The sequence below is a fragment of the Triplophysa dalaica genome, chromosome 10, assembly GCF_015846415.1.
Source record: "Triplophysa dalaica isolate WHDGS20190420 chromosome 10, ASM1584641v1, whole genome shotgun sequence".
NCBI classification, from domain to species: domain Eukaryota; kingdom Metazoa; phylum Chordata; class Actinopteri; order Cypriniformes; family Nemacheilidae; genus Triplophysa; species Triplophysa dalaica.
This window is the reverse complement of record NC_079551.1, coordinates 14,166,442-14,194,375: the sequence shown is the minus strand read 5'-3', so window position 1 is coordinate 14,194,375 and position 27,934 is coordinate 14,166,442. Positions and strand designations below refer to the sequence as shown.

Here is a 27,934-nt window from a genome sequence, read left to right as displayed (position 1 = left end):
TAGATCTCGATCCCCACTACTGTATAGATAAACAACGGACAGACATCCCGTAAACCCGTCGGTTTATTTTAAACATGATATAAAAACATGTATGAGATTTTGCTGATGTGGCAACGGAGAGTGGAGTTCATGAAACATGTGTGCGATCCAGCGGAGGGATACAAGAGCGCAAAGCGGCTGCGCGCACTGCGCGAAGTCCCTGCACACAGTCACTCAATAAGCGCACTAGTGTTTACGTAGAACCGAGTTTTGAATCGTTATATTTACACTAATTGCGATCATGCCCGGAATGATGGATAAAGGGTCGGAGTATCTGGGGAAAGGTCGTTCTAACGGCACAAAAAGCCCGTCGAGCGCCTCGAACGGACATTTTTCAGACGAGAGCGGCAGTGACGACGAGCACGGTAACGTTATAGCCTCGAGCACCCCTGCGGACTTGTTTGTTATATACTACATTAAACACTTGTAATTGTTAAAAACCCTTCACCCATGGTGCATTGAATCTTATTTTACAGATGTTGGCATGCGTGTGGGCTCCGATTACCAGGCTAATATCCCAGACTTTGATCCGGGTAGGGGTTTTCTATGCTGTTTATAGCAACCTGACTGACTGACTGTGGTAGCCTCGGTTCACATAGCGCTCACAAGCGTTCATTAAAAAGAACATAAAGTTTACGTTATTCTGCATTTTTCAATAGTTTTGGGTGTCGAGTTCTCCAAAAATAAATTTAAATAGCTTTCTCACCAGTGTGCTCATATTTACGTATGGAAAGCTTTTGTTAAAGGTTGTTAGCTTCCTCGATTAGCAACCCGTGTGCTAATAAAAAAAATAACATTATTGCAAGTTGTTCAATTATTTATTTTTTTGCGTTGACATTGTTTTCGCTATCTGTTCATTTACATATCCCACAATGTAATTAAATAACTGTTAATGTTCAAAAGTTGCTTAACAAACCTAATGTGTTGCCTGAATATAACGTGAGTTGTAAACGGAACGCTGTCATTGATTCAGAATTTTAAATGTAAGGGAAAACAATTGAAATAAAACAATAAGCTCCAAGAACCAGTTGGTTACAGTGCAATCATAATCAAGGACCAAAACTGACTGATTTATAATATAATATAAAATAAATACATAATTGAAGCTTTTATAAGCGATGTTAAAATAAACTAGCATGGTATTATTAGGCTTGGGTATCATTGAGTTTTTATTGATTTAACTTCTGCTTCTCGATTACGATTCTAATCGATTCCTAATTTCAATTTAATCGTCGTAAAAAAATAAAGAAACTTTTAACCTTTAGATGTTGAAACTAGGTATTTTAAGCTACTTATTGACTGTTGACTGCAAAATAGTGTATTCATGAGCAGTGTGTTAAAGCGAACACAACAGATTTCATATACTTTCTTTATAAAAATTGACCATGGTTTTGGATTTTTAGGAAAGTGCAGTGACCTCTTTTAGTAGATTGATTACCATAGTTCAACTACAAATATTCTTGGTTATTTGTACTTGCTATTTGTACAGTGTAAACCAAATAAAATAGATTTTATTGATAACTTGTCTCCTTTTTCAAAGAAACAAAATCATGTAATAGAAAGTCTGCAATTAAACCACTGTATCCTGATTTTTTGTTCAAGGGATAGTTCACCCAAAAAGAAAAATTCTATCATCATTTACTTACCCTCAAGTTGGTCCAAACCTATATACATTTCTTTTATCTGATAAACAAAGAAATATATTTGGAAGAATCTTAGCAGTTGACAATGGTAGGTGCCCCAGAACTGTCTTCAAAATGTCAATTTTTTGTTCAACGGAACAAAAAAAATGATAAAGTTTTTTACTATGGTGGTGTGAATTATGTCCCGGAACTGATAATTGCTCTGATTATTTCTTCCAAATATCTTTCTCTGTGGTCATCAGATAAAATAATATTATACAGCTTTGGAACAACTTGAGGGCGAGTAAATAATGACAGAATTTTCATTTTTGGGTGAAGTATCCCTATAAATTTGTCTTGTCACTTTAACTCATGACTTTTTCAGAGTTGTGCAAACTATTTTGAGTGTATTAATGTAAATAAATGGATAAGTTTTGACTTAAGACCTACATGACATCTACTGTTTGTCTATGTAAAATGTTATACTCATGTTCTTGTTGTGTTTTTTAGGTTCCACAAAGTACACCGATAAAGACAGTGGAGGAATGTTGGTTTGGTCACCATATCACACAATAGTTGACTCTAAGTGTAAGTACACATTTTTTGTGAATATAGAATGCTGTGTGTAACTGAATTTTTACATGTTGTTATTTTTTTTACAGTGGATGAGTACATAGCAATTGCAAAAGAAAAACACGGCTACAATGTTGAGCAGGTGAGTTAACACGACGTGCCGCTAAATGACTCGAGTGACGTCTGTATGATCCTATTGTTTTCTGTGCTCTACAGGCTCTAGGCATGCTGTTCTGGCATAAACACAACATTGAGAAGTCACTGGCCGATCTCCCAAACTTCACACCCTTCCCTGATGAGTGGACGGTAGAGGACAAGGTGTTGTTTGAACAAGCCTTCAGTTTTCATGGGAAGAGCTTCCATAGGATTCAGCAGATGGTGAGTTTCAGTGGAGTCAAAATCAGAAGAAAATAACATGAAAATGTGAAAAGAAATCTAGTGTTTTTTCTAAGACATCACTGTAAATGTGCTCTTTCCCCTTTTCTCTACTGGAGTCCTGCAACAAAACACTTAGATACCTTATGTATGTCCTTTCTCCATACAGGCTTTATATTAGTGCAAACAAACTGGTTTTGAACATACAAAGCTATAGTATCACACAGATGTCATGAGTTAAGTAAACATATAAAAAAAGAGTGCTCCGATCAGGGTTTTTGCAACCGATCACTGGAAGTGCTATTGGTCGATACGTATCTCGGATTGTCTTATATCTAGCCTTATATCTAGGGCTGGAACGATTCATTGAGTAATTTGAATACAATTTATTTTGCCTCCAGGCTTTGTTTACTCCATTTAACTACAGTACACATGGAGCACAGTGTTTCCTCACGGAACATTATTACTGACGCACAACCCGCTAAACTCTGGACATGTTATGTAAACACAGAAGACGCTGCTGCTCTGACAACTGCATTTCTGCTCTGACAACCGGAAGACTGCAACAAATACTGTGTGTTTGCGTATGTTAGAATGGTGAGAGAACATTGTGCTTGGTACGTTCCTTATCTTTAAACCAAACTTTTAGTACTTCAGACAGCAAAGTTTATCCTATCTGACTAGCACGCGTCCCATAATGTTACAGTACATATTATGTCCAAAGGCTGAAAGCGGACTTTGTGGCCGTTTAAACCCACGCGGCCAACAGGGCTTTACAGTGTATGGGATTCCTTTTGTGCCAATAAGTACGAACGCGAAATAAAAAAAACCAAACAAAAATAAACAACACGAAAGAAGAAATACACTTTGAAAACGAAAAAAATGAACTCAAATTGCAAACTTTTAACATACTTTCAAACAAACTGCATTCATCATCAAATGTTTTCTAATGATCCTTTTCGAAAATCATTGTTTATGAATACGATGCCCGAGATTTCGTTTGCGCTTCATTATTTTTCGTTTACGCTGCAAAAAGTTACGTTCGGACTTTTGGCACAAACCTCTCGCGTGGGCGGGAGTTAACAGTGCTTTACTCTCATTGGCTAGTCAGATTTTGATCGACAGGTCCGTGACCTGGAAGTGGAAGAAGTCTTAGTGGCGGCGCGCAACTTTAGAAAGCGATCTGGAGGTGGACGGTGAAGTTACTTGTGATTAGTTACCTTTGTTATTAAACGTAGAATCATGGATTTATTAAAATGTTGCACGAAGCATACAGCCCTTATTTCACTACTGTTTAGAACATGGTTACCGTAGTAAAATCCATGGGTTTGCCAATAATCAATACCCAAAAACAAGTGATTACTTTTATTACAAAAAACTATAAGCTTCGCAAGGTAGTCGGTTACCAATGAGGAAACATACATAGAGATCATGTTTTTGTCTCGATACATAATAAAATTCAAACAGAACATTTACATAATTTAAGTATTTTTGATGCTTTGAAAGCGACGAGCATTGCATTATATTATACATTTGTTTCTGACGTTGTGCAATATACTGGATCGAACCAATCGCCATGTTCTTACCACTGAGACACAGGAAATCTTATTAAAGCATAAAAATACTTTTGTGCCAGACAATATGATTAACATGAAAATATTCCTAACGAAGGACAGCATGAATCGAAGTGAAATTATGTTGGTCATAAAATCAAAACAAACATGTAGATATAGTTTCAAACTTATGTGACCTCCTTCTGCAGAACACAAAATATATTTAGAGAATACATTGCCCTTATTGTATAATAATAATTAGAATAATTAATATGGTTATTATTAGTTTTAGAAGTAATAGTAGCCTTCCATGTTAAGGACACCACACATTTCTCAAAATGTATATATTTTGTATAACAGAAATTAAATGACATGAGGGTCTGTATTCCTGTTAAACACTTTTCAGATTATTTTGGGACATATAAAACATCAGGTGAATGACTTCTGTCATATATCCCTAAATTTGGAAACTTTGCTTTTGCCATAGATGAAGCTCCTCTCTCCAGCAAGTGGGTCAGCATCTCCACGTCGTAAATGTCGCTGGATATCCCTAATTGGGCTGTTTTTGTGTTGTCAATAAATCCAAATAGTCCATTTCTACACAGGATTTTTTTGAGTGTCTTTAGACTAATAGTTATCCTGTGTTTGACACTTAAATATATAAAGGATCTCTTTATAAGGTAGACTCAAGCCAAAGTAATATTGAATTAAATCAAATCAGTCCATATCATATGATAAGGAATAAACAATCTGCGCTTAACAGTTTTAACACATAAGGGTAAACAGAGAGACAGAAAGACAGAGTTACTAGACAGTATTCTGTACAATGTATTTAAACACTGGTTCCTTTTATTCATTTACATAATTGACCGCATTTGAGGAAAATAACAGCACTACTTGTTAAGAATGTAAATGAATAGTAGATGTTTCTAAAAATGTAAGGTTATGCAAAAAGACTAGCCGGGCTCCGTACATTTCAATCCAAACTGTAGCAAGAAAACCCGTTTAATAACAAAGGTAACTAATCACAAGTAACTTCACCGTCCACCTCCAGATCGCTTTCTAAAGTTGCGCGCCGCCACTAAGACTTCTTCCACTTCCAGGTCACGGACCTGTCGATCAAAATCTGACTAGCCAATGAGAGTAAAGCACTGTTAACTCCCGCCCACGCGAGAGGTTTGTGCCAAAAGTCCGAACGTAACTTTTTGCAGCGTAAACGAAAAGTAATGAAGCGCAAACGAAATCTCGGGCATCGTATTCATAAACAATGATTTTCGAAAAGGATCATTAGAAAACATTTGATGATGAATGCAGTTTGTTTGAAAGTATGTTAAAAGTTTGCAATTGGAGTTCATTGTTTTCGTTTTCAAAGTGTATTTCTTCTTTCGTGTTGTTTATTTTTGTTTGGGTTTTTTTTTTTCGCGTTCGTACTTATTGGCACAAAAGGAATCCCATATACAGTGCGGCTTATACGTATTTACCAGTGTAGCATTAAACTGAGCCGCTTGTTTGTGTGTGAAGTGCATTTGTCCTTGCTTCTGTATAATGTTAATCAATGACACACTGCTATTTTACTTCGTTTTAGTCTATTTTGCGAGTGAGACTTGTTGTCCGGCTGTATTGAGTCCATATAACTAGATGCGGACTTGTGAATGCCGAATTCCGTTTGTAGTAGAGTAGGCGGGGTGAGACCGTGGTTCGAGTCCGGTGAGTAATTGTGAATTAGCGCCAGCTGTGCATACACCGGGCTCGAATCACGTAGGAGATAGGGAGCATATAAAAGGAACGAGCGACCGGGCCGTCGAAGAGAGAGGACCGGGCCCGAACTTGTGTTATGTTTGTATTTATATTTATGTTTTGTTCGCCGGCGGTTGTCCGTGAGGGGCCGCCGGCTGTTATATTACTTTATTAAATGTTTTGAATGTTTGCCGGTTCCCGACTCCTTCCTTACATTTTATGGAGATGTATTACATTGGTGCCGAAACCCGGGAGGAAGGAGAGACATACTGTCGGAGAGTCCTCGCCGCCGAGTGGCCTCGCGGTGCCGGAGAGTTCGGGCAGCGCGGACGAAGGGCGTCCGCCAGTGGCTGCCCGAAGCGGTGGCTCTGGGGAAACGGAAGTGCACAGTGCGGCCACCATCAAAGCTTCGGTGGAACGGCGATCTTTGCTGCCGCGCCCCTGGGTCAAGGTGGGGTGGCCTTCGTCCAAGCGGGAGCGGGAGGGTTGCCGCCGTCCGCCAGAGGCCGGAGCCTGCGTCCGTCCGCCCAAGGGGGAGGAGCAGGGGACGGGGAACCCGCACCGACTCCCAGATTAAGGAGGAGCCACCGCCGGCTGCCAGGGGCGGACGGTCGAGCCGTCCACCGAAGCCCCAGGGCCACCGCAAGGCACCGCGAAAGAGTACTCTGGCTGGTTGAGGAACGAGCGGCAGCATGTCAGGGAACGGGACTATAATTTTTTTTTTCCTCTCTCCCCTCTCTCTTTCCGGTCGCTCCGAGGGCTCCCGTCTCCGTTGTCTCGTCTCGTCGCTTATATTTATATTACTTTATTAAATGTTTTGAATGTTTGCCGGTTCCCGACTCCTTCCTTCCATTTTATGGAGATGTATTACATCGTTATTTAAACAAGCCATCTGACTGTTCTGCGTGTCTTGACTGAATGAACTGCACAGTTTAACGTGCCACACGCATGGATTTGTTTCCGTCTGCGCTGTATGAGGACATAATCAAATAAACTTCATCTCCAGAGTTGCTCTGAGAGTTTATTTCAGAACATTGATTTTACTGAGTAAAGCGTCTTCCGTCGATCTGCCAAAATAAAAGTCTGCTTAACTACAGTAGTTTTTTTTGGACATATGACTATTTTATAGTAAAAATTAAAAAAAAAAAAATTGTAAAAATTAAAACTAATTTAGGTGAACGGAATGCATCATGCATAAGCTGAAGTAACTTGTATACCTTAAATAATTCTTTCTATGTTTATTAGTTTTTTTATTTATGTATTTGTATTGTATTGCATTTTCAATGTAATATGGCAATGGAATGTACTAAATGGATTAAGTTTTCACAGATATTAATGTTTGCAATTTCAGCTATAAATATTTTAATTTTTATAAAAAGGAAACAAATTAGTTGTTAATTTTAAGAGACCTTTCTTATTTTCTCTTGTATATTTAGTATTGCTCTTTAATAAATATTTTTTACTTATTACCCGAAACTTTATTAATCGATGGAATAATTGGTAGAATACTGAATTACTAAAATAATCGATAGGTACCGCCCTACTTATACCACATAAAAGTAATACATATGTATAAATACATATAAAATAAAAATAAATACATAAAACATTTAAATTAATATCACATAAATGATTTTGAAGTGCAAAATGTCAGTTACATCGGAGTATCCTTGTAAACAGAGAGTTCACCCAAAAATGAACATTCTGTCATCATGTACTCCCCTTCAAATTGTTCCAAACCTGAGTTTTGTGGTTCTGCTGAACCTAAAGAAAGTTATTTGGAAGAATGCTTGTAACCCAAACGTTCTGATACAACATTGACTACTATATAAATTGTTCATATATTCAACAGATCAAAAAAAATGAACAACCTGAGGGTGAGTAAATGATGACATTTTTGGGTGAGATGTCCCTTTATTTTATCAGGCATGGTCTTGACAGTGAAGCCATTAGATTTGATGGCAAAGTGATCTACTTGCCCTTTGTTTTTCCAGAATTAATGACTTCAGATATTGATCTTTGATTGTAGTTGCCAGACAAATCCATTTCCAGTCTTGTGAAATACTACTATTCCTGGAAAAAAACTCGATCTCGGACAAGCCTCATGGATCGGCAAGCACGAAAGCTTGCAAACCGGAGTAATCAAGATGACAGGTGATTTTCCTTACATTCACTCTCTTTAGTCACTTTTCTCTGTAGTGCTGTTTTACAGCCCATGTTATATATGTGTGTTCTGGAAATGATGATAGACTGCTGTGCTTTATGTATTAGTGAGGAAGATATGGAAGAAGCAACCCCTATTGAGACAAACGACAGTGATTATGACCCAACTAAAGAGGCAAAGAAAGAGGTAACATGAATTTATTCATACTCTTGCTGCACTTAGAACTACCCTATGATTTATAAATGAATCAGGTGTTCCTGGACACTGACATCTTGTGCAGAATTACATTTTCCTCATATTGTAAGGAGTCATTTTGCTAAGTGTTTTGCCACCCACGGGAGCACTGTCTGGCATTTTCTTTAACTATAGTCCACTGACATGGTTTGTACTGTAAATATATATTTTCTAATTAAACATTTCTTATTTCATATTATTTTAAAATAATCAAAAGAAATACAAACTATTTATGGTTATTCATTTAACATTTCGAACATTTTGGAAACATTGCCTATGCTGCAGCTGAAGACAGGAGAACAAATGCAACGAAAATCACCAAATCATCGGTCTGCATGAGCCGTGACTAATCGGGTGTACTTTAGGACCTTGGAGACACGTCCTGCAGTCATAAGAGCTGTCACATGAAAGAAACAGACGGACACAAGGGGGAGCCATAGTGCCTGCATATTTTATTGTATATATATTGTAATTTTGGTATTATAATACTGGTAAAATTTACCAACAATTTCTTAAAAAAAAAAACTTTAAAGCATATACCATAAAAAACCAAAATTGTTTGTACAATTTAATATTATTTAAGCTAATCTCAATGTGACAGGGTTTTTCCTGGCTCAAAATGAGGCGGAGGTGGTGCCATCCTGATTTTGTACACACGCTCACGCAGGTACCTTTAATTGGCTAAACCAAAGTGACTTTGACATATTTTAAGTTCTGGAAAAAAAATGATTAAAATGACAGTTATTACGTTATATATAACATTACTTTTATTTAACCAAACAAAAACATTTTCTATAATTTTTTAGCCCACAATAGCCAACTGACTTAGCTAGTCTTTCTAAATGAGGAAAGCTCATTCACATCTTGCATTTTCTGCGGTTCACTTTAAATGATTCAATGTTCCCTTATTTTCGCTAGTGAAACAGCACCTATACTGTGGTGTTGTGCCACAACTGCAGTTACAAATGGTAATCTGTTCAATGCACACAGCATTTCTTGTGAAGACACCCATCATAATTTGGGTGAGAGCCTGAGGCGGCATGTGTAATGTCCAGACATAACACAAACATAATGTCCAGGCCTGGTCCTCTCTCGTCGTACACTCCTGTCGCTCCTCCTTTTATGTTTCCGATCTCCTCCGTGAGAGATGCGGGACTTGTGCTACGCCCAGCTGACACTCATTATCACTCGAGTCACCTGCCCCGTGTCGTTTCCTCACGGCTCTCATCCCGCCTTGCTCATTACACATACCAATACAGATTACATTAAAAGACTAATGATAAAATGATATTCTGTTAAAATTACAGCATCACATCCCATTAAACATAATTTTTATTTACTTAATCTGTTATGAAGTAACCACTACAGCAAACCCTCTACTCTCCTGTTGTAGACAGTTATAGTACAACGCCACGGAGTATAAGTGTATATAAGTATGTGCAATCCCATGGGATCGAACCCACAACATTGGCGTTGTTAGCACCATGCTCTATCAAAACACCTTCCAGTAGCCCCAGTGAAGGAATCTATTTCTCACTAAACGGTCGTCTTAATGGCCTCTCACCATTTGACCCCTTTGGGAAGGTGCTCATTTCACCAGTTTCTTTTACTTGCCTCTGCTGAACACAACCTGTTCTCATTGCAAACCTTGTTTCGGCATGCATCCAGAAAATATACAGTAACAAAATGTGTTTACTGCAATGTTGGTTTTCCACAGCAAATTGCCTGCAAACGGGCTGCTTTTCTGCGAAATTCACCGTTTTGAATCCAAATATGCCATTCTTGTCAATTGTATAGATCCAAAGAGTTTAACACATAGTTGGGGGGTCCTTGGTGATTTATAAAATGTAAGTCCTCTGGTGCCATATTTTAAACATCCAAAACCCAGATACAGCCAAACATTATAGCATCAGTCGCGGATGCAACAGGAATTGGGCGTTCTAAACGTTGTTTTTGCTCTTTTAACATCAGTCCCACACTTTATTTTCTCAATCCTGCATGTTTTAAAACCAGAACGCCAGTCGTGTAAGCGCTTTGCTTCTGATGGACATGAATCCTTTGTATAAGGAAAGACTTAGAAAGGTGCACCTCTCAGAAAACTTAGAAAAATAAAGATAATTTTAGATGTTCAAGTACGACGTGGAGAAAACGAAAATCTCAAATTCAACCAAAATCCATATATCCATACTTCTTTTTCCTGCAGCTCAAAATAAGACGTGCGCATTCTAACTCACTATGCCAGCAACACGGGTCTCATTTGCATATAAGCTTCACCTATATCATATGTCATGTGATTAGCTGCAGCTCCATAGGTGTCTTGTGGTGTTCTAGAAAAACTTGTGCAGGCCAAAAAACTGAAGAAATACATTTTGACCAGCTGGTGTGACTGTTTTAGAATTCATGTAAATATTGTATTTCTTTTCATGTCAGAATACATAATTTCAATTTTAAAATTAAAAAATTTCCCCAGACCTGTCGCACCTCACCAAACATGACCACCCCCCCTTGTAAGGTTTTCACCTTGTTCACCTCTTCTGAGTTTGCAGGTCTGACAGTAGTTACAACCCATCTTTCAATGAGTGTTAATATTATTTTGTCCAACTCCTGTCAGTATTTTTGCGCAATAGTTTATAATTCTCTATTATTGCAATCATCTGGCAAATATGGTATATATATTAATCACATCATAATACGCAGAATCTGTCCTTGTCTTTGCTCTACTAGAGCCACAGCGAGCCTCAGACATTGAGTTGCAAGATTGGAGTTGGCCGGCGGGACCACCAGACCCTTCAGCACCGTCACCACTCACAGAGATCAAAGTGCCGGCCACCGAAAGGAATGTACCTGACGCAGGAGGACGTGGCGGCCATCTCTTGCAGCTCCAGCGCAGCTAACAGCGTCCTGCGTCAGCTTGATATGGAGCTTGTGTCACTCAAACGCCAGGTGTGCATGCCTGATAACAACACTACATTAGATTTCTGTGATGTTAAGCATTTTATCATTTGCGAGTGAGTTAGATGACATCATCTGTTACATTTACCTATTTGACAGACGATTTTATCCAAAGTGGCTTACATTGCATTGTACTATACATATTTTCAACTTTATGCAATCCTCTGGGATCGAACCCACGACCTTGGCAATGCCATTCTCTAACAACTGAGCCACAGGAAAGCTGTTTTCATTTAAATTTATGCCTTTGGCAGACGCTTTTATCAAAAGCGACTCCTATTGTGTTATCCTATACATTTATACATGGGTATTTGCAATTCCCTGGGATCGAACCCACAACCTTGCGTCGTTAACGCAATGCTCATACCACTGAGCTACAGGAAAGTTTAATGAATATTTGTGCTAAAGGCAAGAGCAGTAGAGTAGCGAGGTTGATTTAAATGTAAATGCATAAAATCATTGATTTCTCTTTGACCTGATTTAGGTTCAGAATGCCAAGCAGTTGAACAGTGGACTTAAACAGAAGATTGAAGATGGAGTCAATGAATACCGATTATCTGAGGTAAAACACTATAGCCAAATATTGTGAAAGCACCACACAGTAGGGCTGCACGGTGTACCGGTGATACCGTAGCATCGCGATGCTAAAGCTTCAAAATTGCCATGATGCCGCTTTGTTTTTTAAACGGTAGTATTGTAGTGCCGTAACATATGTGCAATAACGTTCATTTGAACAGTTTCAGCTGTGTTTTTGCGGTGTTTCTCTCCTAAATGAATCCATATTTTGAACGAATAGGACGAAATAATGATTCGGTGAGTCATTCATCAAGACACTTGCTTCGTTCTTGAATGAATCAGATGCTTTGAGCATGTTGGTTGAATGATTCACTGACACCAAAAATTGCCACCACGTACTGGCTTGTTTTAGTCAAAATTAAAGTAAGCTCAACATTTTCCCTTATAAGCATTGCGTTAAAAGCAAATGCTAATTGATTGAATTAGTTCCAACTAATTCCTACAGTAAACGTTTTAAAATCTTGCCACAGTAAATATTATAGTATATTACAGTATTTGCTAAAACTTATCCTATTACTAAAGTCAATGCTGCAAATATTGTGGTGGGCAGTTTAATATAGTTCACTAAATACAACGTTTTATTAAGATCTGTTTATTATGGAATTTTGGTCTATTTTGTTGATTTTAGTTATGAACATGACACGGCATCCCAATACTACTTGGTATTGTGATATTTCATAAGTTTTGGTATCGTAAGAAATTTTTATTGCACTGTGACAACCCTACTATCTCTGTTTACATGCTGCTGTCAAACTTTTGTTACCCGTTTCTGTTCCAGTGCACCCAAAAAGTGAATGCCCGCTGGACAACAGATGAGCAGCTCTTAGCAGTACAAGGTGAATAATGTTCACAGGTATCAGTTTCACCCGTGTTCACATCTAACATGTAATTCATGATGTGACCTTTAACCAGGTGTGCGTAAATATGGCAAAGACTTCCAGGCTATTGCTGATGTGATTGGGAACAAAACAGTGGGGCAGGTGAAGAATTTCTTTGTGAACTATCGTCGGCGGTTTAACTTGGATGAAGTTCTTCAGGAGTGGGAGGCGGAACAGGGAAGTGCAAATGGTGAGAGCGTCACATGTGCTGAGGATGGCAAGAACAGCAGCAGCTCGTCAGGAAAAAGTACAGATGAGGAGGAGGATGAGGTGAGGACGCTCTAATGTCTCAACCTAAAGTATATTTACAACAGCTTAATGGGTTGTTTTATTCAAAATTATCTGCATGCTCATGTGATCAAAAAATGAGGTTATTCGTGTGAGACACACGTCTCAACTTCAGGACCTCTAAAGCGTGGGTCAGATTACAGGATTCTCGGCCAGATTTTACCCCGATTTCCCCTCGATCGGGCCCGAGATTCGGCCAGGATTATCACGTAATGTGAGGCGTTCACAGAACGAATCTTTTACCTCCCGATCTGCTCCGAGAGAAATCTTAGCCGCCCCGATCATATCAAACATGTTTGATATTTAAGATTTTAAATCGGATTGATGACGTTGGTACTTTCGCTACAGCCAATGAGAGACAGATCTGAAAGTTGACGGAGATGACTGACAGGCCTTTAAAAATATCAACCGTAAAAGCTCCTGCAAGGGTACGTTGTACAGCGGAGATGGAGGAACAACTTGTGGCAACTACATAATCGTCTTTATAATGTAATCCTCAAAAACATGCCACAACGGCATAGATAAGGAAAAGAGCTAGGGAGAAGTCGCGTCGGTTTTAAATTTACCGGGTAAATTAACTGCTAACGCCCAGCTTGTAGTTTCGTTCATCAGATTGTTATTTGGCTATAGGCACACATACATGCGTTTATGTGTTTGTTTTTATGCTGTATCTTATAATTATGTTGGCATTCATCTTTATTCTCTGCAGCGACAATTGTTTTCTTCCGTTATTTATTAACATTAAACTTAAGCTGCTCGCCCAAACCACAGTCATAACTTCAGCCCAAGTAAAAATTCATATAGCACCATCTGCTCAAAATACGTTCCCGCGGCTTTGGAATGACAGACAGCGAATCATTCAGAGCGTCAAAGACGAAGAATCCCAGGATTGAATGTTACACACCTTGCTACAGTTTTGCTACAATAAAGTATAAATCCCTTGATACTAATTGCTACAGAAACATTTGCTTTTCAGCGCGGATAAGCTGTAGTAGCCCTACAGTTAAAACTGTACAGTTACACACTCTAGACCTGTTGCATAGCCGCTGCATTTCCTTCAGCTATCGTGGAAATACACTTTTTTCATAATAGGACAGATAGATCACGTGAAATTAACTGCGATGTCGCTTTGTTTACTTCTGTTTCCCGGTGAGATGACGTAAGAGGTGTCCATTGTTATGATAATCTTAATATTATCCTAACTTTGGGTGTCTTAAAATGTCTTTTGATGTGCAATTATGAAATAAAAAAATTCCAATCAATTAATTTTTATTTTTGCACTTGCTACATTTAGTCTTATTTATAAACACAACTTTACCCCCAACGTTTTCTTCTCTGGACATTTCACATTCATAAATGCAATTTTACAAAGGAAAAACCTATTTTTGTAGTGCTTGAAAAATAGATTCAAATGTAGATGTGATGACAGGTTTAAGATTTTACATAAGAGATTCTCGCAAGATTCTCCTTATGTGTGTGCTGCAACCAGAATTTAAAATCTGTCAGGATTTTAAAACTCCTGTAGTCTGAGCCAGGCTTAAAGGTTGTAACACGTTAGGGACATTCAAGAGTAAAAATGCGCCTTTTGGAATTCTATATTGTAGATTCTCTTTAATAGTGTCCATGCGCAGTGTTCTATGCACATTTAGAAAGAAAATAACACGCGTATAATAATAAATCAACCTATGTTCTCTATTATATGCATTTGGTGATTGCAATTGCCAATGGGCACATCTGATGTGACGACAAGTTGTATATTGGACCATTTGTTAATTATTAAACAGATAATGTTATTATATTATCAATCACACCAATTAATTTTAACAAAGTTACTAGGCTTTTATTTAAACTTGAAGACCTTTTTATTCAGGTGAGAAAGCTGTGGTTGTGCATGGTTTTTGCACTCTGTAATGGCTATATGCCAGTGCAGAGGCATACGATATTTATGTAAACAAACTTGATTATTTGATCGTTCATTTAAATGAAGGTCAATTATGGGAATCTGGCTAAATTGATATCCCTACAGGGCGACCAATTTGGTCGCAAATGCGACCTTATTTTTCAATGGTGCGACTAAAAATAATCAGAGGTCGCACTGGGGCGACCAGCCGTTCAAAGGAGAGAAAAAAGTCTACGCAACTCTGAAATTCTCCCTGTGATTCAACAACAGACACACATTAGGCCCATATTGTGGTCAAGTCAAGACACTATGCACATGATAAACAACGTAAACTGGCTTCACTGCTTATTAGTTGTAGTCTGTAATGTTTGTTAGTTTCCTTGTGTAGCGATAATGGGAGAGCTCTCATTCTTTAAGTGTGCCCTGCACCATTTCTCCTACTTTCGTTTTTTTCAAACGGTTTTGTACAGTATTTTTATAGACTTCAACACTAGGAAATGTTATTAGAGTCTCTTACCACTGTAAAGTGACTTTTACTTGTGATACTGCACTGTTTTCATCATTTAACTTCAGAGACGCAAGGACAGCGCGATGATGTCACAAACATACTAATTACCACCTAACACAAACTTTCACCATAGTGACGGGTAATAATAGATTATGACAGATTTTTTACGAGCCTGTCAGTCAAAAGGACCTCTCAAGGCCGTCAACCTCTCAGGTTATGTCAAGCCCTGGTCCATTTATCTTGAGATCTTTTTAGGTAAAATTTCAGTTCAGTGAAGCACTTTAAGCACCAACACTTTTATAGTAAATTACCTTTCTTGTAGATTTATGCTTCAAATAAAGAACTCTTTGTTGACCAGATTGTTAGTTAATCGTTTGCAAGTCAATTTTGCCTACATGGACATTAAAAGAAAGTGAACTGGTAAAACCATTTAAATGTTAAATGGGATGCAGTTGAAAATTTGGGTGCACCTAAATTTTGTGCTGGAGCACCTAAGAAGCACCTAAGGCGCACCAGTGCAAAAAGTTAGTCTAGAGCCCTGCCCTAGAAGAAAATGTGCATAACCTCTTCATGGAGCATGATCTTTACTTAATATCCTAATGATTTTTGGCATAAGAGAAAAATCTATAATTTTGACCCACACAACTTTGGCTTTGACTACAAATATACCCATGCTACTTATGACTGGTTTTGTGGTCCAGGGTCGAGATTGAAGGACGATTGGCATTATATGAATATATTGAAGGATGTAACACCATAAAATCATCATTCTAATAATTGCACATTTAATCACCAGATTAATGTAGAAATAACATAAAGACAGTCTATTCTTTAATACATTTTTTTTTCAATGCCATCATTTTATCAAAACCTGCATCACTCATGTCAGTACTACTATTGATGACGTCTTTAAGTTATTTTCACAAAATATTTACAGTAATTATTGCCATTCGACATTGAAGTGTTTTTGAGATCTTTCAATTTTAACATTTATTAGACTTTAAAAAAAACTTTAATTTAAGTGAACTTTAAACAATCTTTACAAGTTTCTGTGTCCTTTTACCTAATACTGAAAGTTCTCAAACACTTAACAGTCTTGGCTGCTAAATTCTACATTAAATACAGATTCATTTTGATAAAAGCTACAAAACACATCCAATTCTTTTGTTATTTTATTAACATTAGCAACAGGAACCATAGCTGCAGGTTTAAGAATGCGTTTACTCTTATGTACTCATATAAGACTTTCTTTAAGTCTTGGATGTTTGTGCTCATGAAGACACTTGACAGGGCATAATCGTTTTTGTTTATTGAAGCATGAAAGAAACGACACTTTATAGTTTTTTGATCTTAAAATAATGTCTCTTAAATTATTTCAGTGTTAGAACAACTCTTAACCAGACACGTTCTGTGTTCGAGTCTGTATGCACAGCCCCGCCCATCCCCTGCCTGCGGAAGAGTGTGACATACATTCCAAACATTCCTGCTTTCGACGGTTCCATCACCTTAGTAAACAAATAACGTGTATTGCACTGCCCAAGGGGAAGCTTATACACCGACATTATTTACAACATTTGTAACGGATAAATGCGCTTATCAACCACATGGGGGAACCCGGGAGTCAAAGTTCTGTAGTGTGGCTTTAATTCTAGTGCGCTGTCTGCATGTCTGTGTATGATAAGGGCGTGATCATATAATATAATGCTAGCCAAAGGATCACAGAAAAATCGGATGCTGCATTAATTGTGTTAAATATTTTTAACGTGATAATTTGAACAAATTAATGGCATACATAAATGCGTTCTTTTTTACATCACTTTGCTGTTTTTTTGCGAATACTATGAAAAAAGAAAACCCATGCATTGTAAATAAAGACGTGTCTGTTATTATCTAATTAAATTGTATTTTATTGTTCTCGATTATTGAGCCCCTTTTTTTCAGTCATTATCTCCACTTTCCTTAAAGCATATTTTATTAAACAAATTATGCCATTTTAGAAATTTGAGGGTGAGTGATTGATAAGAATGTGTGCTTGATTTTCACTTTACTATTTTCATTAGGGTCAGGTAACTCCGGCCTCTGGTCCATCTCCTGTAGCCACATCATCAGCAGGCAGCAGCTCTGCCTCTTTGAATCAGCCTCCACCCCTGCTGCGTCCATCCCTTCCTGCCACCCCGGCGTTACACCGCCAGCCTCCACCTCTTCAGCAGCAAGCTCGCTTTCTTCAGCCCCGTCCGGCCCTAAACCAGCCCCCGCCGCTAATTCGACCGTCCAACCCACTACCTCCACGACTGAACCCCAGACCCCCTGCACCAGTGTCCAGCTCTGCCAATGCAGTATCAGGGCAGCAGCCACCCTCTCTGGTGGGCATCCAGTCTGAAACGCATCGTCCTCTCTGCACTGATGCCTGAGCAGTGCTCATCGTAAACACAAGAAAAACTATTTTACACTGTATATAGTAGGTTTAGCTGAACTGCTTCTATTTATTTAAACGACTTATAACAGATTTAATTTTACATTTTGTAATCATGTTGTAATGATGAAAAACATGGTGAAGGAAAATATTGTGAATTTTTTAGCACTTTTGCCAGTCATTACTGGTGTCCAGTGGATTTCAAGTTTAATGCTAATCCTCTGTTTTTGTTGTTCTATGTTTAATGTGTTTGTTTGCCAATCCTGATTACTTAATGCTTTATATTTGAATTCTTGGTGCTATCAACCGATGGTTCATCTCCAGTTCTCTTGTCATCAAAGTGCTCTTAACAAATATAAATCACTTTAGAACAAGTAATTTTCTCATGGCCTACATCTGAACAGAACCGAAAAAACCTGAGCTCATGCAGTGCATATAAAAAAAGTGTGTTTGTCAGAAGTCAAGATGATATTAGAGTCAACATCATAAATAAATAGGTGAACTTCTGTTATTGTTGTTTATCATGAATTTGCCTACAGTTTTCCAAAGGTGCGCAATTGTGTTGTATGTGTTCAGACAAACCGCTACACCTCTTCATCTTACGCACAATACACCTGGGTACTGCTACAGTACTGCAACATTTCCTCTCGTTTAAAACCCCTTTTCACACATGAAATCTGCTGATCTTAGGTTTCCATTTTACGGATATTTGTGACAGAAAGTGAAATGTTTTATGTTATTATTTGTCAGATAAAATCTGATGGATTCATCAAAACTCAGTCAAATTCTCCAGACACACTTACACACACTGCAACTAAACAAAACCTGTAACTTTATAGGCTAATCATATGATTGACAAAGTAAAGTCGCCATTTAAATGTTCAGCCACAGCATATTTTGTTTTTACGAAACCTTGAATATGAAACTAATGAACCAATGAGTGTAGTGGTGTATTTTAATGAACTTGCTTTCCGGTGCATTTATCTGAAGCTGCATGCAGTGATGTCAAATTTGTAAACATTACATTATCATTTAATTTCCCTGTGTGTAAGTCATGGCACTTAAAGAAAATACACTTTCAACACATTTCTCTATCGATTTCTCATTAAAATGAATTTTAGGATGATGTTTTCTTTTACATGATAAAATTTCCTCGTTTGCTGACATCAAGAAGCATGATCGTATATGTGTCTTTCAGTCATTACGTGTTAAACACACAACATCAATTTTTCACTCTGTAATTGATGGTTCAGCTTTGAAATTTAAACTAGATGAAATAGTTCCACTTCAACCCGAGATATTTTAACTTGCTCGGAAAAATAAAACTTCCTGTGAAGCACTTTCCGTTCAGTTGAGTCTTTGCTTATGAATATTCATTAGCCCATACTGCCGTTGCCTGGTAACCTCGTGGTATTGATTGAGAGAAACTTTAATATTCATGAGCCAAGGGTGAACTGTAATGTGATTGGTCATTGGAATTTCCGCTCCTTTTAATCGCGTCGGCATCGCGCGCTGCTCGGAGGAGCGGCTGTCAAAGGATGTTTTTACGTCCGTCCATCGCGGAAACCCCTGAATTTACAGCACTTTAAATAAACGGAAAAAGACACCATAGCCCGCAGGTAAGTAACACCCTAACTGCGTTTTTAATTGCGTGTTGGGAATATTACTGCAAATAGTGTAAAGTGAAAGTGAATGTCTGCATGTGAAGTGCGTGACTATGGAGTTTGTGAACAGTCTTTAGTCTTGAGCAGCTGGCGTAATTGTACATGATTATGACATCATAAATAAAAAGACCTTTGAATTGACTTTAGCTCGACCGTATTTTCCAGCACTGGGGATTCCCCGTGTTCTGCACTCACATACACAGGAACAGACCTGCGTGTGTGCGTTACTGGTTTATTTTGAGCACGAGCGGGAACAGACCGCAGCGTGCACGCTCCTTCATTACGAGCAGCAGCGTGATTGCTTTATTGCGTTCACGCGCCACCGCTTTATTACGAGCGGGAACGGACCTCCGCGTAACTGGAACGTGAAAACGAAACGTTAAAATGAAACGTGTTGGATATATATATATTCTGCCAAAAGAAACACACAAAAAACATACACAATCTAAAAACACACTTCACGTGGACGCTACACAGCCCTGTCAGCCACGCAACATAACCCAGCACATACACGTCTGCTAAAGATCTGAATATCCGGAAAATATCTGCTGTGTAAAAACATCAAACATCTAAGAGCAGTTTAACAAATATTCTAAATGATAAACACCTTACAGACATCTTCAAAATGTCTATATGACATCTGACAGCAGACGTCTCAGAGACATGAGCAGATCAGAAAAAACGTCTTGTAGGTGTACATGCAGAAATCAAATAGATGTCTCCCAGATAAGGGGCTGATTATTTATGCTTCAAGGTTCTTTAGTTACCTCCAAGGGTCACCCTCCCATAATGTTCCGTTATTTTCCTTAGCAGCGCATTGACAGTTATAGAAAGTGAAAGTTAAGATGATCATGACTATTCAAACGGTTATGCCTGGGTTACACTACTAATAATCTGTACAGGGTTTACATAAGCCTAATATAAAATGCACAACAAAAAATCACCGAACCACATTAAGGCATATGAAACACAGTCAAATTTACACATATTTAATGCATCCCAAGTAATAAATGATTTGTTGACATAAAAACTCCCTCTGATACATGCCTGTAAACATCCAATCATCATTCAAAATATCTTAAGAAAACCTACATTTACAAATAAAGTTTTTGGTGGCACTGACATATATGCAACCCACCAGTTTCTTGTCTTCCTGCTGGCAAAGTTATGCACCACTTTGTTAAAATGTAGCTCTTTTATTTAAAAACAATCAATTAAAGCAAAAGAAAAAAATGATTTCCAACTGTCTTTCTTTCTGACATGCATGATTGTAAGTAACTATAGGGAAGATGGATAATTCATTTTATAAAAAATTGTGCGAATTTGTATGCAAAAATATCCTACTTGAATCTTCTCTCACCAAAACATATTCCCTGCGTGTCCAATAAATAAATATGATTTTGGAGTTATTCATACACTTTAAAATGAGTTGCTGAATCAAATTAACCATTTCATTTACATAACATTAAACTAACAATAACAACAAGAACTCCAACATAGTCAGACTAATATAAACACTGTCTGACTGTAATAACACAATACGTACCAATCACTATACACTAAGCACATAGTGTGTAAATTTGCAATATCTGGAAAATTATCCTCCAGTTGTTTCTTTTTACTTTTTTTTTCACGTCCCAACTTTTTCACACATGTTGCTATCATTGATTATTTATTTTTACTTATTTTTTGTATTAACTTATCCAAATTCTTCTTTTCATTTAATGTTTTCTATTGTGAATAAAAATATGGGTTTATGAGATTTACAAATTAGTGCATATAGTTTTTATTGACATTTTACCCAGCATCTTAACTCTTTTTGGAAATAGGGTTGTATTTTGTATTCATTTTAAAAAATGCATAATGTGATAGTTTAGTTAATTGATTAATATTTCATTATTGAAAATAATATTATAAAGTAACAATACAATTTTCACAATTTTATTGTCAGGTTTATCATGTAAAAATATACATTTCCACTGTTTAATTACCAGGTTTAATGGCGGAAGAAGTGAAGGAGTGTCCTGAATTTTCCTGGCAGAACTCACAGGAGCTGGAATCTTTTCTGAGCGATCGTAAGCTCTGCTTTGTGAAAAGGTTAGAGCAACAGTTTGTTTGTCCATCCTGCAGTGGGCTTGTGTTAAACCCTCACCAGACGGGCTGTGGACACATCTTCTGTGCCCAGTGTATCAGGACATACGTGTAAGTTCTAAGAAAAACATACTGTGCATCAGCTGATATGTCAGGTTATATAATATGTGTGCAATTTTCTTTGTGTTCCAGGGAAAATGGAGAAGTTTCAAAATGTCCTTTAGACAATATTTCTATAAAATCTGAGGAGGTAAGATTACTAAATATTTGATATACCTTTTTTTAATCAAATCTTTATTGACGTTTTAGTATGGTTACATATTGACGCAGACAGTTAGCATAACAATCTTACATTAATATAGAAAATAATAATAATAAAAAAAATATATATTTACAAATAATTGGTGACAAGTAAAGTGTTTCTGTAGCATGTTTTGCATCTTATAAATAAGAAAATGTACAAAATTAAAGCACAAGTTGGCAAAAAACAGAATTATTTTACCATTTTTGTTATCTGTGATTCTGATGTATTCATATTTCAGATAGCAAAGGTAATTTAAATATTGTCGAAAATAACCAGTTCATCATTGACTCAACATTAAATCAAATATCTTTGCTATCAGAGAAGACAATCTGTGTATTGTGTACATTCATCCGGTTGTTATTGGTCCTCTGTTTCGCGAAGGAGGTCTTGATCTATAGACACCTTTACTGTTATTGAAAATTCTCACACGATTTTGTGGACGGAGCTTAAGTTGAGGCAGAAAGATCCCCCTGATCGCTGATGCTTTTTACTAATGCTAGGTTGCACGTTTTGTTTGCTTGCTATTTGACAATAACTAGAAAAATGTCAGACTCAATTTTAACATGTTAGGTCACTCACACCGTGTCTACACCAGATGCAGCGTTAAACAAGACAATAGAACGCATTATAACCCATTATAATAAAAAAATGTGTCCACATCGGACGTCGCTCAGTGCGGCGCGTCCGGTGTAGATACGGTGTCACTGTTAAGGACACCGTATTTTTAGTCACGAATCATAATCCACACCAACAAAAGATAGTCGTATTTTAAATCTTGCGTTTTATGAAGTGAAATGTGGAAATCGTTTCTGTTCAGTTCGCTCATTTTATTGTGTTTATCTACAGCTGTCGTCAGTGTTTTTGTTTGGCAATGGCAGCATGTGTTAAAATATCAAATTGGAGACTGTATTCTGTCGATTGTGGCACTAAACAACACAACAAGGTGATATTTTAAACTCCTTGTGTAGCCGAATCTGTGTTAGTTTGTATTGGCCGCCTCCAGTTTTCACTTTGTTTTGCTTCTCCCTAATGCCGTGATGTAAGAGTAACTTTTCAAAGAAAAGTAATATAGCATTTCATTTTTTAATATCTAATTGCACAACAAAAATATTATTAATGCCTAGTTTATTGTAGAATTAGTCATTCAACAATGAAATGCTTTATTACTTTTTAAGTGACTCTTGTGGTCCTCCATAATGATCACCCTGTCAGGTTTATATTGCAATGGCAACCAGCTGGCTCTTCAGAGTTCACTTTACCTGGGGTGAAGATGTTTTTATTCATGGGTGATTCCTTAAAAACTCTGATGGTAGTCCCATGGCAAAGGCCCTACAGTTTCAGTTGTAAAAGGTTTTCAGTTTGCCAGTGTGAAAGAGGCATGTTATAATTACCTAAATGCTTGCAGATCTTTCAAGACAACTGCTGTAAAAGAGAACTTCGGAACTTAGAGGTTTACTGCACCAACGCCCCAGACTGCACACAGAGGATACCTTTATGTAATCTGCAGGTAAATATGGCACAATACTGAAATTAACCGAAAGCCAGCATTAAAGAGCAAGTCTTAAAGTCTCTTACCATCTTTCTCAGGATCATCTGAAAGCTTGTCCATATGAGTGTCTTAAATGTTCAAACTCAGGTTGCACTGATGTCCTGTTACGTGCAAACCTGTTGGAACATCAGAGGAACGTCTGTTCCCTCCGGCTGGAGCCCTGCGAACACTGCGGGCAGTCGTATCCTGTATCCAAGCTTTTGGTCAGAATGTTTGCCTCAATACTGCGATCAAACTTCTGAAGTCTGTTCGTCATTAATCTTACTTTTAAATTGTAACAGGACCATCAAAAGACCTCATGCCTAGAAGTTGAGGTCCAGTGTTTCAACAAGTGTCCAAAGATGATCAAAAGACACAAGGTGTGAAAAGACTTTTGACAGTTTTCCTAATGTTTCATTTTGGGAACTTCTTTAGCAATGCATTTGCAATCTACATAATCAAGTGTACAAACTGAATAACAATGTAGACAGACACACAAAAGGAAACTTCATTGTGTCAGATTGTTTCTTTCTTTATATTCGTCTCCATTTTTTTTAAAGTACAGTCCTGCACACAGCTGCAGTTCCTTAACGTATTTAGAATGACAGCTGTGTTGGATATAAACTTCAGGACTCGACTCTAGATCACTGTCTTTGATGCAATTAAAGCTGTTGAGAATCTCATGTGTGCTTTTCACGGTTTCTCCCGCAGCTGCAGGAGCATGCAGATGAGTGCCCTGAAGTGGAGACAGACTGTGTCTATAAAAGCTACGGCTGTACAGTCAGAGTAAGAAGACACATTAAAAAAGAAACTGTGTGCTTTTCTCTGTTGATCTGTTTAATGATGCTGACATTTGAGCTTGTGTGTTTCTGTTCCGGAGGGCAAAAGAGAGAAAGTGAACGCTCATGAAAACACTGAGTTCAGCTCACACGTTCGGCTTGTGCTGGCAAATAACTGCAAACTTGAGAAACAGGTATAAGGCCAAATCAATGTATTTTTGTCAACACTAGCAACTGTCTGAATGCTCATTCTTAGTATCCACAACCAGTGTTCCAACGTACATCTGTTCTGTCAAGATTTACTCACCCTCAAGTCATTCGATAACCCCAGGACCCCCAGCACTGCACATTTTCCATATCTCTCTATTTAAACACACTTGTTTCAACTTATCAGCTCATTAGTAACTTCTCCTCCTTTCATGTTGAGGACACAAAAGAACATAGTTTTAATGAGGTCCAAGAGCTTTCTGACTCCCTGTAGACAGCAACACAACTGATATTCAAAGCGCAGAAAGTTGGTAAAGACATCCTTAAAATAGACAGAATTTTCATTCTTTGGCAGAAGGTCCTTTCTATAAAAAATATTCTTTATTAATGTCTAATCATTGAATGATAAATAAAAAACACACTTGGGTATGATGGCTTCTTGTTTTTAGCAAAACATCCTATGCTTTTGACATTTTTAGAGGATTAAGGTAATGAAGCTAATGGTATTGTTAAAAAAACATTCAAAACATGTTAACGTTTGAAATGTATGCCTTTTATCACGTCAGATGTTTTAATGCCTTAAAAGGAAATGTGCTGATGCAATTATTAAAAAAAAAAACATTTTTGACATGTTTAACCACCCCAACCCCAATTGGAATTGAGGACCTTTATTGTGAGTTGTTATGCTTGTTTTAGATGGAGCAGTTGCAGCAGGACATGCTGGTCCAACAAGGGACATTAAAGGACCATAGTCTGGTGCTCGGTAGTCTGGACAGGAATATCACCTTGTGTGACAGCACACTGACTACATTACAGGTGAAAAAACCCTGTTATTACATCACAGTACAAAAGATTTACCAACAAACTTTGGACTTTCATTCCTGTTGTGTGTGAATAGAGATCTAGTATCTCTATAGAGTATCTCTATAACTATAGAGAATAGACACAGAGAAAAGATCTGGGGGTCTATTTAAAACTTCCTGTAGTTCACGTGTCTGTTTCTGTAGTTTAACGTGTCTTTTCCAGTAGTTTAGATGTCTTTCCCTTTAGTTCACATGACTTTTCCTGTAGCACAGATGTCTATTTTCTGCTGTTCAGATGTATTTTCCTGTAGCTCAGATGTCCGAAAATGTAGCTCAGATGTCATTTCCTGTAGCTCATATGTTGTTTCCTGTAGAACAGATGTATTTTTCTTCAGCTCAGATGTCTTTTCCTTGAGCTCAGATGACTTTTCCTGTAGCTCGGATGCCTTTTCCGGTAGTTCACATGTCTTTTCTTGTAGCTCAGATGTATTTCCTGTAGTTTAGATGTCTTTTCTTGTAGTTCATGTGTCTGGTGCTTCCTGTAATTCATATGTGTCTTTCTGTAGTTTAAATGTCTGTTGCACTAACTTTTTTGTCTTCCCATAGCTCGGATGTCTCTTCCTTGAGCTGAGTTGTCTTTTCCCATAGCTCTGTTGTATCTTCCTGTAGTTTAGAGGTCTGTTGCAGTAGCTCACCTTGTGAAGCATTGCATTATCTGTGCAACAGTCATAGGTTTGATTTCCAAATGAATCTAGTTGAACACAGTTAGAATTTCATATACTTTAAACCTAGGTATAAATGTATGATCATACCATTGAGAGAAAATAAAGCGATTCCACTCCATGATCTGTATTTATGTGACAGAGGTCTGTGGAAGAGCAGAGTTTGCGCATCTGCAGCATGCAGCATGATCTTGAAGATCTGCGTGGTGTTCTGGGGTCCGAACTCCATGATGAGCTCCCATCTCTCCGAGCATCACTGGACTCCCTCAGACAGCAGGTGGCTGTCACAGAAAGCCTCAGGGAACACCTGGGTAAGTTAAGACTCATCAGCCAGACCACCGTTGAAGAGGTTCAAATGCTTCTAGATGCACATTCACGCATTGTTGTGCACATTGATTTTTTGTGCCTGACAGACAGCAGTTCTATGTTTTTGTCTTTCATGTGTATTAGAGCAGACGTGTCAACGTCACACCCGTTTGTTAGACATCCAAATGGAACAGCTACAGTTTAATGATCAGCGCTTTCACCAGCTTGAATCCAACACCTTCGATGGCAAACTCATTTGGAAAGTGCGTGACTACTGGCGTCGGAAAGAAGCCGGCATCCCTGTCAACTCAATGCCCTTTTACACCAGCCGTAGTGGCTACAAGCTCAGTATCCGGGCATACCTTGGAGGAGACAGCTCGGGGAGAGGCACCCATCTGTCGCTCTATGTCATGATAATGCGTGGAGACTTCGACTCCCTTTTACCGTGGCCATTCTGCCAAAACATCACTTTAACATTACTAGACCAAAGCGGCTCACGAAACCACGTGAGCAGTACATTTACTCCTGATGCCATCAGCGACAGCTTTTGCCGTCCGAAATCTGATAGCAATGTGGCCTCAGGGTTCCCACGATTTATCTCCCACGGTGATCTTGAAATCCCCCGTAATGCTGTTTATGTGAGAGATGACACACTGTTCATCCAAGCCAAGGTGGACACAACAGGATTAGAGGACCTGTAGTCATAAAAAGTAAACACTGATTTTTGACGTTGATTTCAAAAAATTGCATGAAAACTGCTTGAATTTCAGGAGCTAATGTTTCATTTTGTAACTTCACTGTAGTGTTAAAGTATAGCTGGATGAAGAAAACTGCATCAACACTGACAAAATTCTGTAAGTGTGAACAGAGCCAATCCAAATTCATCACTTCAGTCTTATTCTTAGTCTTATCAATAACCACAATAATTCTTAACTTTGAATAATAATCTCTCTTTCTGATGCGTTAGTATGTTATATAAATGCAAGGTGCAACAAAACATAGATGGATTTGTATTTGATTTTTGATTTACTTTTCTCTGTTATCTTTATTTATTCTGTTTGTTTAACATGTTTTGATTTTACATTTATGCATTTGGCAGACACTTTTATCCGAAGGAACTTACATTGCTTTATCCTGTACATTTTACATACGTATTTGCAATCCCCTGGGATTGAACCCACAATTTTGCGTTGTTAATGCAATGCTCTTACCACTGAGCTACAGGAAAGCTGTGTACAATGCTTATTATAAAAAGTGCTATAAAAGTGCTATAAAAATAAACTTGACTTGATTGATTGTTGAAATCTTGTTTCTTTCTTCTTTTTTTTTTTATAAAACACTTATGGGCCATTCAAACCCCTTCTTAAAACAGTAAATGTGATCAACTCCCATCCCATCGAACAGATTGTTCGGGACCTATATGACTTGATCTCTGTGAAACACTACATAACTTTCAAGAACAATACTGAACTATTTTCCATACAATGAAAGAGAAAAGAGACAGTCACTGACAGTGTTCTACAGATGAAAGTCACACAGGTTTTTAATATCATGAATTAATTATGGCGGCAGATTTCTTTTTTAAGCAAAGAGTTGAGTGTCTTAAGTAAATCCTGACAGTAGTTTTTTTAGCACCAAAAGAGGCATTTGCCTTCCACTGCCATTCAACCTTCCTCTGCTTTGTTTGTAGCCATCAACCTAAAGGATGACACAAACAC

The 27,934-nt window shown here is 37.8% G+C and overlaps 2 protein-coding genes across 3 annotated transcripts; both read left to right on the top strand.

Annotated features, from left to right (window-relative positions):
* The first annotated feature begins 138 nt into the window (after positions 1-138).
* On the top strand, positions 139-18,340 carry rcor3 (REST corepressor 3). Its single transcript, XM_056759237.1, has 12 exons — positions 139-404; positions 516-572; positions 2,172-2,249; positions 2,324-2,376; positions 2,451-2,612; positions 7,929-8,053; positions 8,171-8,249; positions 11,022-11,240; positions 11,734-11,811; positions 12,604-12,661; positions 12,738-12,973; positions 17,460-18,340. The coding sequence occupies exons 1-12, from the start codon at positions 281-283 to the stop codon at positions 17,808-17,810; spliced, it is 1,620 nt and encodes a 539-aa protein (XP_056615215.1). The 5' UTR covers positions 139-280; the 3' UTR covers positions 17,811-18,340.
* Positions 18,341-19,310: 970 nt separating this feature from the next.
* traf5 (Tnf receptor-associated factor 5) lies at positions 19,311-27,507 on the top strand. 2 transcript variants are annotated; one of them, XM_056758957.1, is made up of 12 exons: positions 19,311-19,431; positions 21,471-21,678; positions 21,760-21,817; positions 23,277-23,378; positions 23,459-23,623; positions 23,702-23,779; positions 24,111-24,185; positions 24,280-24,372; positions 25,082-25,201; positions 26,053-26,221; positions 26,361-26,926; positions 27,020-27,507. In XM_056758957.1, exons 2-11 carry the CDS (start codon positions 21,476-21,478, stop codon positions 26,915-26,917), a joined length of 1,620 nt encoding a protein of 539 aa, XP_056614935.1. In that variant the 5' UTR covers positions 19,311-19,431; positions 21,471-21,475; the 3' UTR covers positions 26,918-26,926; positions 27,020-27,507. The 2 variants fall into 2 exon arrangements, with proteins under 2 accessions (XP_056614935.1, XP_056614934.1); XM_056758956.1 differs by having other exon boundaries at positions 26,361-27,507.
* Positions 27,508-27,934: the final 427 nt, after the last annotated feature.

What these genes read in the sequence shown, in the direction of transcription:
- rcor3 (XM_056759237.1), top strand. Translation starts at nt 281, where the DNA reads ATGCCCGGAATGATGGATAAAGGGTCGGAGTATCTGGGGAAAGGTCGT. An exon ending in CACAATAGTTGACTCTAAGT is followed by an intron (nt 2,250 to 2,323) that starts GTAAGTACACAT and finishes TTTTTTTTACAG; the next exon opens with TGGATGAGTACATAGCAATT. An exon ending in CAGATGAGGAGGAGGATGAG is followed by an intron (nt 12,974 to 17,459) that starts GTGAGGACGCTC and finishes TATTTTCATTAG; the next exon opens with GGTCAGGTAACTCCGGCCTC.
- traf5 (XM_056758957.1), top strand. Translation starts at nt 21,476, where the DNA reads ATGGCGGAAGAAGTGAAGGAGTGTCCTGAATTTTCCTGGCAGAACTCA. An exon ending in ATCCTGTATCCAAGCTTTTG is followed by an intron (nt 23,624 to 23,701) that starts GTCAGAATGTTT and finishes AAATTGTAACAG; the next exon opens with GACCATCAAAAGACCTCATG. An exon ending in GCTACGGCTGTACAGTCAGA is followed by an intron (nt 24,186 to 24,279) that starts GTAAGAAGACAC and finishes TCTGTTCCGGAG; the next exon opens with GGCAAAAGAGAGAAAGTGAA.